At 33.3% G+C, this 9,732-nt stretch overlaps 3 protein-coding genes across 4 annotated transcripts; 1 reads left to right on the top strand and 2 right to left on the bottom strand.

Annotated features, from left to right (window-relative positions):
• Positions 1–550: 550 nt before the first annotated feature.
• Positions 551–2,186, bottom strand: LOC138941235 (zinc finger CCHC-type and RNA-binding motif-containing protein 1). 2 transcript variants are annotated; one of them, XM_070310725.1, is made up of 5 exons: positions 2,158–2,186; positions 1,690–1,988; positions 1,502–1,613; positions 962–1,309; positions 551–825 (listed from the first exon to the last, which is right to left on the bottom strand). In XM_070310725.1, exons 2-5 carry the CDS (start codon positions 1,800–1,802, stop codon positions 697–699), a joined length of 702 nt encoding a protein of 233 aa, XP_070166826.1. In that variant the 5' UTR covers positions 1,803–1,988; positions 2,158–2,186; the 3' UTR covers positions 551–696. The 2 variants fall into 2 exon arrangements, with proteins under 2 accessions (XP_070166826.1, XP_070166817.1); XM_070310716.1 differs by lacking the exon at positions 2,158–2,186 and having other exon boundaries at positions 1,690–2,155.
• A 289-nt stretch (positions 2,187–2,475) lies between these two features.
• Cp190 (centrosome-associated zinc finger protein Cp190) lies at positions 2,476–7,117 on the bottom strand. The gene is made up of 5 exons (XM_070313458.1): positions 7,009–7,117; positions 5,770–5,969; positions 5,556–5,695; positions 5,230–5,481; positions 2,476–5,147 (listed from the first exon to the last, which is right to left on the bottom strand). Exons 2-5 carry the CDS (start codon positions 5,935–5,937, stop codon positions 3,113–3,115), a joined length of 2,595 nt encoding a protein of 864 aa, XP_070169559.1. The 5' UTR covers positions 5,938–5,969; positions 7,009–7,117; the 3' UTR covers positions 2,476–3,112.
• A 743-nt stretch (positions 7,118–7,860) lies between these two features.
• Positions 7,861–9,227, top strand: Nd-b16.6 (NADH dehydrogenase (ubiquinone) B16.6 subunit). Its single transcript, XM_070313452.1, has 3 exons — positions 7,861–8,128; positions 8,254–8,404; positions 8,677–9,227. The coding sequence occupies exons 1-3, from the start codon at positions 8,026–8,028 to the stop codon at positions 8,882–8,884; spliced, it is 462 nt and encodes a 153-aa protein (XP_070169553.1). The 5' UTR covers positions 7,861–8,025; the 3' UTR covers positions 8,885–9,227.
• Positions 9,228–9,732: the final 505 nt, after the last annotated feature.

Below are 9,732 nucleotides of genomic sequence, written 5' to 3'. Positions count from 1 at the left end.
AAAAACAATATAAAATTTTTAATAAAGACTAATTTTTAATTTTTCTTTAAAATGTCTCATTCTTTCTTTAAAAATGAAACTTGATTAACTTGAGGCATTCTGTATATATATACAATATATAACTGCATTAAATGCGCTATTGTAATTAATATTGTTATTTGATAGTTTGTGCAATCTCGTTTGTTGAAAATGTTAAGCTCAAAGCTTATATGAAAAAGATAATTTTTATCTCTAAATATGTTAAAACTATTCGATTAATACTTCTGCCATTGCTGACAGTAAAATTAAATAAAAAAGAACAAATCTGGAGTATCTTTTATTATAGCTCTTTAACTTTGGATCTTAGGAACAAGAGTGATATCAATAATTTTCATAAATTAATAATTGAATTAGATATCTCAATTAGATATCTTAGATAGCTCACTTATTAATATAATATTTATTAATCATTGAATTTTCAATCGGATAGAAAATATCAAAAAATTTTAAAAGTTACAACGAATATTTAACCAAGAAAAAAAAGTAAAGATCTACCAATACAAAAGTATGACTTAAACATTTTATGACACGAGTTTTAAATATTAATTCATTGAATTTCTTTTAAGCTAATAAATAAATATGTAATTTTCTAACCCTTAGAAATATTATTTATATTTTCAATATTATATATTATTGATGTCATATAATCTATATATATTATTCACTGAAATATTCTTCGTCACTAAAATAGTGATGCTTTTTATAACGCTTTTTTGGTACAGATAAACTTTCTTTTCTATTACATTCATTTGTTGTTTGACTATGTTCCAATTCAATCTGTCTTTGCTGAAATCGTCAAATAATATATCAATGAAAATGTTAACCTTTTATTCTATAAGTTTTTTTTTTTTTTCATTTAAGATTTGTTTATTTTTTTTCTCTTCAGCTTTTAATTAAAGATTTAAACATTATAGCTGCATACCTCAAATGCAATGACAGCGCTTAGTGTTTCAGGCTCCTCTTCCGTATCGTCATCGACATCATCGACGTCATTGGTGTTTCGCCTTGGCCTTTTTGTCGCTTCATCACTATCAGTATCAAGGTAACTAGTATCACACTTCTCTTGCTTCATATTCTTCTTTCGTATCCTGATTCTTTTTGGTGGCGGTTTTCTGGGCCCTAACACATTGTTGGTGCAGCAATAGGATAAATGTCCATCTTGTCCGCATTCGTAACACTGAGATTTGTCCGGATAATCTCTGCGACGTATGAATTCAGTGCTACGACCATTGTCAACTGCAATGGAACTTTTCACAGTTCGACCAAGTATCTAATATAATTGACAGAAAAAAAGATTGAGGGATGTTAAAAATATGTAGATGGTTTCCATTGATATAAAAGTTAATCATAATTTGATTCTCTGTGTTAGATAAGCAATCAAATCATGATTATATATAAAATAACATAAAAATGAACGCAGTATTAAGCAGTCAAGCATAAATGGCAAAAATTTAATCTTTACCTCTTTGTTATTGAGAGCTTTCGCGCAGGATACGGCGTCTTCTGCTTTAAGGAATAACACAAAGGCCACACCGCGGCTACATCGCGTTACCTTGTCTTTCAGTATCGTTACTCTGAAAATATAAACGACAAATTAATGCATTCACACAATAAATTACAAGGCACTTCATTGTTATAATTACTACTCACTTGACAATTTTTCCATAACCATCCAACAGCTGATGTATATCATTGTTGGTTAAGGAAAATGGTAAATTCGACACATAAACAGTGGACTTACTTGGTGCAATATGACCACTCATGTTTTTTCTCCAATTCTGTTTTATTTTATAATTTCATTGTGAAATCTTTGCGAATCTCCTTATTTCGCGCAAATAAAATATCCCATCAAAAAATGTTCCACTCTTCTTTTTAGTTTTTTTTTTTTTTTTAGAGAATGCTTCCAACTTCCAACTAGGGTTGATGCGATACTTGCTTCCAGCTCTAACCTCTAACAACACATTGAGGTTTGAAATCGAATTGAATCGTTTGAGATCAAAGATTGAAATTTGACTAATCAGGACAAAGAAATCTGCATTTTCTTTTGTTCTAATTAGTGAAATTTCGATCTTTAATCTTCAAGTTTCTATGCGTAGTCTAATACAGGCTTTAGGATACCTTTAACCTTATAGAGGCTGGGAGTGGAATCAACAAAAATATTTGCCGAAATATATATATATATATATATATATATATATATACATACAAATCTAAATTTCATGTATTACATGATCGATACAGATATTTTGCGTTTATTTATGTATATTTTTTATGTAATATGATAATAATACGACTGTGCAAAATTTATTTTAAAATTTGAAACCAATTGCATTTATATGTATATAATCCTTTGTCTTGTATAGAAATTAGGATTTATCATTTATCATATTGTAAAAGGCAGAGCTTGAAAGAAACATTTATTTTAAAAATTATTCTTTACGTGATATATTTTCATTTTCCAGAACAGTATTAATCTACGAGATTGGTCAGCGATATGCTTTGGCATATACTGTGAATTTTCATAAAATTAATCTATATTCTTAATTAATAAGTGTAACATATATATTTATAAGATCTATATTTAAGCAGATATAAATGTTTTTATAATAATAAAAAAAATTTTTTTTTTTATTTAGAGACTATAAATCCTTATATAGAGCTTTTACAAATGTAAGGGCTATACATGTCGAGATGTACGTTTCGTACTTTTGCATTTTGCATTGCAAAATATATTATATTTTGCTTCACTAAGATAATCGAAAAATTACAATGTGTCGGTGCGACAATAGAATTCACATATACAAGCGCAGTACAATTTCTTCAATATTCATATTGTATTACCTGTTACTAGTATAAATATAAAACATGATTAATTTTGTTGATTTACTGCTAAACCACAAAGTCAGCATGGCTACACTACATTTGTTATATCACCGACCACTATCAACAAGCATTACACAGAGTAAAGTATAAAACAAGACTTCATTGAAGCATTTAATTAGAGAATATAGCCATGATGAAAATTAATAACATATTACATAAGCAAATAAGATAATATTCAATGTTACAATATTCATGACTCCATCGTTTCCGCGCTATCCTCGTCCCATTCTGTGGCGAAACTTTGCATTTTCTTGCGCTGTTTATCAGTTATCTGTTCCATATCTTCTTCTCCCTCGACGTGCTCTTCCTCGATAATCATAACGGATTCTTGATTATCATCCATACTGTTATTACTCTGTTCGCTGCATTGCTCCTCATCGTACTCCACTATCTCCGTTTGTTCCTCAACGTATTGTATCACTTCCTCGACTTGATTATCGGCACAATCCTCCAACATGTCTTGAGTCACCTCCTGCATCTCCTCCTCCATAACTTCCTCGACCTCTTCAACTACTTCCTCGACTATTTCCTCGGCATCCTGCGTAACTTCAGCAGATTGATAACTCTCATAAGATCGATGATCAGCCTCCTCGACGCCGTGAATGTATACAATCATTCCATCGTCTGTACCCTGCATCACTATCTGCTCATTATCAGCGATATCCAACTGCTGCGGTTGTTGATGATGATCGTTCTCGACGTGCTGATAATTTTCATCGTTATTCACTAGCATAATCATATCCTGATCCTCTAATTCATGCTCGTTATAAGTGATATTATGCGTTATGTCATCTAACATGTCTGGCACGATGTATTGGCCGTCATTCGTGGTTTTTACCATCGTTACAGTTTCAGCCTCTTGCGTATCTACAGTAGCATCTGTATCATCTCCAACACCGAGAGAAGCGGCTATGCCGCTGGCAACGTGGCTGAGAGCCTCTGCTTCGGATGATGGTTCCAGCGAGATGGTCGGTGTGGACAGCGCAGATTCACTCGTATCCCTATGTAACTCCTTGTGCGCGCAGTCTAAATGTACTTGCAAGTTCGTTAGGCGCACAAAGACCTTGCCGCAGTATGGACAACGATGGCCCTTCGTCTCCTTGCCATCTGCCATACCTCCATGTCCGCTATTCAATTCGTGCGTGGTAAGTTCGGTGATGCTCTTGAACGACTGACTGCACTGGCCGCATTGAATATCCTCAGAAGGTAGAGAGTGATGTCTGGTAGCGGGTCGATGATTATGATTTATTTGATGACGCACCAGCAAAGTCTCCGAGAGAGCGATATACGAGCAGGCCTGGCACTTCGGGAAGCACATACTCTTAGGCGGTGGCACGTTGTGCTTGGTATAAAGATGATACATCAGGATGTTGCGCTTGGTCGCTTTGTAGCCGCAATGTTCGCAAACTCTCGGATCAAACTTCTCCTCATGTACATCTTGCATGTGTCTTCTATACATGTAGTAATTCGTATATTCCTCATCCAAGTCACATTTGTTGCATTTCCAGGGACCTGTCTCGCCATCGATATTGCCGTTGCACTTGGAATCGTTCTCATCACCATTATTGGACAATAGGTGATCAGATTTCAGAACCACATAAGATACTTTTGTCTTACACGCGGTATTACTATCGGAGGATTTCGTTTCCTTCTGCATGATCTTCAATCGAATATTCTTATTGTTCTTCACTAAATGAGGATATTTTTTTAATACTTCTCTAATGATCTTTGCGTGATTGTTGATGGAATCGTCGGTGCTCGATCGAAGATTTGATGTAGGTTTCTCCACATTTTCCTTCTCTTCCAGATCGAAACGCACTCGTTTGGACTGTCCTTCCGAAGATTTTTGGAAACTCTTCGATATACTCCAATCATCATCCGAATTCGCGTCTCTCGAACTTTTCTCATTCTCCTGATTTTCTTCCTCTTCATCTTCAGTTGTATCATTTTTACTATCCCTATCTGGGGAACATTTACGAGAGGCGTTTCCTTTTTTGTATGCATCCGATGCTTGGACAATAGGCTTTGTATTATACGTAATATCGTCGAACGATGAAAACACTCCAAGAGCAATATCATCCGCTTCCGGAAAATCGAATCTAGATGGACCGGGAGTTGCCTCCTGAGGTTTGTGCATCGAGGATGTGCCGTGGAATGTTCGTACATCGTAATTCATTGCAGGTATAGATGGAGACTCGTCCAGTTTTCTCTTCCAAATTGGAAGTCTTTAATAATAATGAAGAATTATTGATATTTTATTATTATATATAAAATTGTGCTTGGAACATTATACCATGGAATACATACTTTCTGCCTGGCAACGGCTGACCAGATAAGGTCGACATGGAGCTAATAACTGGTTTTGTAATTGGAGTTGACGGTTTCGAGTTGGTTATCGTTGATCGCGGGGGTGTCTTTGCTGTTTCGGCCTGTAAATTGCTAGTGTTGAATTGAGCATCGAGCAATTTTGTTAGCACTGTCATATTCATTTTTTGCGCCGTACGATACAAAGCATGCTGCTCCGACGTCCAGTATTCCAATTGTCCAGTGTACATAAAGCTGTACATATAAATGCAATCATACATATAAAATTGATAAGAATATTTCAACAATAAATATTTAGGTACACACACCTTATAATAGATTTAACACACTCGTAAGGCATGTCTGAAGGCATAGTAATTATACCATTAAAGTTTTCGTCTTTTTCTTTCTGCTGTTGTTCAAGTTGCATAAAATAATCTGTACATGTCGCGACTACAAGTTGATGGGCCTACAAGAATTGTTGTTTATGTATTCAGAATTATTATATAAACAATATATAATAATATCTCATATTATTTATACCTGTACAATAATATCACTTGTAGGAAATCTAATTTTAAGATCAAGGAATTGTTCATCGGAGTAAAGCTGCTGCACTCGCTGGAGAAAAAATGATCCCCAATTATCCACCTTTACTTGCTTTAATCCACGTGAAGGGGGTGACTTTTCTTGAATTATTCCCGACTCCATTATGAAGAATTTGATAAAAATATTAACACCTCCTGATTAACATAATAAAAATTACATAATAGATGGATACAAATATTAGAAAAAATGTCCAAACATTACTAAATAATCTTTTTATACTTTTTGGATTATTACAAATTACAGAAAAAAATAGAGTATTGAAAACTGTAATCTTTCATATAATATATTATCTAATAAATTAAAGAATTGTGATCTGGATAAGTAATTTATGTCAATTATTCATTATTTTAGTTATAATCTTTACACTTTATTCTACAAACATTAAATAATATGTAGATTTATAAAATGCATTTGTGTGTATATATACATTATATTATATACATTATTGTGACAGTAAAATACCACAATAGTACGAGATAATCGGATAAAATAATTACATCGCATTTTTTTTGGTATTATAATTATAATAACTATAACAATTATGATCTACTATTGCGTAAGTACATTGCATACAATCGGAAAAAGTAGAGTAACATATAATCATGATGTACGATTTTATAAATGAAATGTATGTATATGTGAGTGTGTGAGTACAACGGTAAGCCTAATCTCTTCAATCTAAGGAAACGAAAAATAGCTTGAAGAAATTCTATCAACATGTCGTACGCGACAGATCGATTCATCCTGATTCAATCAAGGATAGTAAGGGCCGCATATGAGACTCTAACATCTTCGCCCCGCGCTTTGCGATACTTCACATAATGTCAACGCGCGCGCGTTTCATGTCACACGGAAATTATTAAAAAAAAATAAAAATAAAAAAAAATACAGTGTATCTTTCCCGCATCTCTCGCATCGAGGAACGCGATTTTGCAAAGAAAGAGGCGAGGATATCGAAATGATCGAGAGCGCGGGCGACTTGATCTCGAGGGGGAACGACATTATAATCGCGTGCCACATCCTCCCAACGGCCCGGAGGAAGACGCTGGTCGCGTCCACGGCGTCCTCTTCGAGTCGCCCGCGATCAGCGTTACCCGGCTCCGCGACCGATCCCCTTCGTGCGCGTACATACGCGAATCGAAAATATTCGTATTGCGCTTACAAGTCGCATACCTATTCGCAGCAGGCCCTCAATATTTCCCGTTCAGCACCATCTCTTACGAATTTTCTCAGTATGCAATCAACAGCAAGGCATCCCATTATGTGTCGTGACTCACAGATGGAGCTGTTCACCTTCGATGTCGCGGCGAGCATGAAGGTATCGATTTGACAAGAGCGCGCACCTCACGTGGCGTCGCGAACGTTTCGAGGTGCTCGATTGGCCACGATCTTTCCCTGGAAGCGATCTTCGAATTTTGTATTCAACTCGAGGCGTTGATATTTTAAACATTTACGCCTCTCTGAATCGAATTCTAAATGTGCCTCGAAGATCGATATAAAATAATGATAATTCTGACAATCAGATCTGATAATTAATAATTGATTATATACAAATTAAATGAATTTGTAATTAAATATGCATTTATGAGAATAAGACTTTATTGAGATCTAAAACCGAAGATACATTTCTTGATTTGTCCGTATTGTGGACTTTATCCAAACAACGCAAAAATATAGAAGACGATTAAAAGCTATCTAAACGTTTCTGAATTATTTTTACGTCAATTCGACAGGACTTTAGTAATCAAATTCTACAAATACTGTCCAAATATGCAAAATTTTTATTTTATACGTTGATTAATAGAGTAATGAAAATTAATAAAGTCATTGCGCCGTTGCGCAAATTAGGCAAATTATTTTTAATCGTACTTTTCGCTGGATTTATTTATCGTTTTTCGGTAGAAAAATTTTATAATCGTTTATCGCATTTTTTAGACGGCATTCATTATTTCGATGTGTATCAACATTATGTATTAAGTATATATATATATATATATATATATATATATATATATATTATGATTAGTATCGTATTGGAGTTCTATCTCTTTACTACGGAGACGGACAACGAGTAACAAGTGTGACCTATAATGGACGAATAATATTTTCGAGCTCCTTTTACGCGTAAGATATAATTAAGTGATATTCTAATTCGAGTAACATCGCCGCAGGAGAAAATACTGACGCAGAATGGACGCAGCTACGGCGGGCAAAAGGATGCAGGATCTACCACCGAAAGGAGGCTACAATCCTATACAAACGGATCGGGTTAAAATTCGCACCGTTCTCGGAAGTAAAGCACGATAGATTTATCACCTATATCAATACAATTTTATATTTACAATACAATTTTTTTTATTGGGTACTTAACAGTGGCCTATAATGTTACATAATAATGTTTTCATTACAATTTTGCAGCGAGGAGCACGTTGGCGATTTTCTTGGCTACCACAGCCATCGGAGCCTACACCCACTATCTGAATTATAAGTTGGTTAAACGGAATCAGATTGAGATGAGAAGTGCACGTCTGGCTATATGGCCGGCACTGATAGCGGAACGAGATAGAGCGTAAGGATGCCATATGTGTATTATATAATCCATCCTTATATTTAAGATCCTTTTAAATAAGGTCTGAAAATATCATATGGCTATTTCATTGGCTAGATGGAATCTTAAGATGATCTGAGATCTGAGACTTAAGATAGTCTTAAATATAAGAATGTGAACCATGTGTAACTATAATACGGGCCCATGTGTACTTTTGATCCAATTAGCAATTAGATATTAATTAGATGCCCATGAATTCTTTGACGCTTAATAATTTCTTTCTTTTTGTATAGTGTCTTGAGACAAATGAGACGCAATCGAGATGAGGAAGCAGAATTAATGAAGAATGTCGAGGGATGGGAAGTTGGTACATATTATGGAGAACCAATATATTTCTTGGATGATGAAAATCAGTTTAGGGAACCTCTGTTTTTCGAACACTTTGCACATGCTGATCCACTTGATGTCTCTAATCGTTCTTGTCGTCATTTGATAACATAAAAAGTATGTTAACATTTGGAATTTGTGCAGGTTCTAACTAGTTGTGACTTATTATAAATTATAAATCTAACGAACCTGCATACGTAGTCTATTGATAATAACAAGAAGTATAATTATATCGTGAGTTGTAAATTATTATGAATAACATTTTCAATATCTGCAGGTTAAAATAAAATCATTCTATAATTCCTCCAAATATTTCTTTATATTCTTCTTTATCAATTTTTAGTGTTTATTTCAATAACTTAAAGATAAAATGATATAAGCTTAATAAAATATATGTTCTTATTATTTTATGTCTTTTCTCTTCTTTATTTATATAATAAATGACAAATGAAATGTCTATATATAATTTTTAATTATTATTTATATATTTATATCTTTATTTATGTTTATTTTTTTTATGTTTATTATTTATGAATATATAATTGAATTATGCCTAATTTTATATTTATTTCTCGAATTTCATAAACTATAAATGCATGAAATGCTAGATATGGTAAGTGAAACAGAGAGAAGCTTGAGAGAATAAAATTATTATATTTTGTTTATTTTTTAATTTATTATTATTATATTAATAATAATGATAATTATATATATAATCGTATTTTTTCATTTTATAGAGTTTTCATCATTAATTAAATTTTTCATGATCTTATGATTGTCTGGTTTATACCGTCACGTTTTTAACATATGATTAACTAAGTTCTATAAATAATATCAAATTATCATTTTGTTGAGATCTTTGCAAATAAAATAATTATTTCTTTAATAATACCTAGAATTAAATATAGTTCTTGTTTTGATGCTTTATCTCGCACGATACACACATATACATTTTTCAATTA

Source organism: Polyergus mexicanus, unplaced genomic scaffold (assembly GCF_030449975.1).
Source record: "Polyergus mexicanus isolate NDT 795.1 unplaced genomic scaffold, iyPolMexi1.0 SCAF_2, whole genome shotgun sequence".
Classification (NCBI taxonomy): Eukaryota; Metazoa; Arthropoda; class Insecta; order Hymenoptera; family Formicidae; genus Polyergus; species Polyergus mexicanus.
Note: the sequence above shows the minus strand (reverse complement) of the source record. Positions and strands in the feature narration are given on the sequence as shown.

Bases quoted from the DNA above. Each gene is read 5' to 3' on its own strand.
- LOC138941235 (XM_070310725.1), bottom strand. From the start codon at position 1,802: ATGAGTGGTCATATTGCACCAAGTAAGTCCACTGTTTATGTGTCGAAT. The intron at 1,310-1,501 runs GTAAAGATTAAA...CAATTATATTAG, and splicing joins AAGCTCTCAATAACAAAGAG to ATACTTGGTCGAACTGTGAA. The intron at 826-961 runs GTATGCAGCTAT...TGACGATTTCAG, and splicing joins GCGCTGTCATTGCATTTGAG to CAAAGACAGATTGAATTGGA.
- Cp190 (XM_070313458.1), bottom strand. From the start codon at position 5,937: ATGGAGTCGGGAATAATTCAAGAAAAGTCACCCCCTTCACGTGGATTA. The intron at 5,696-5,769 runs GTATAAATAATA...CAATTCTTGTAG, and splicing joins CAAGTGATATTATTGTACAG to GCCCATCAACTTGTAGTCGC. The intron at 5,148-5,229 runs GTATGTATTCCA...TTATTATTAAAG, and splicing joins CAGCCGTTGCCAGGCAGAAA to ACTTCCAATTTGGAAGAGAA.
- Nd-b16.6 (XM_070313452.1), top strand. From the start codon at position 8,026: ATGGACGCAGCTACGGCGGGCAAAAGGATGCAGGATCTACCACCGAAA. The intron at 8,129-8,253 runs GTAAAGCACGAT...ACAATTTTGCAG, and splicing joins AATTCGCACCGTTCTCGGAA to CGAGGAGCACGTTGGCGATT. The intron at 8,405-8,676 runs GTAAGGATGCCA...CTTTTTGTATAG, and splicing joins ATAGCGGAACGAGATAGAGC to TGTCTTGAGACAAATGAGAC.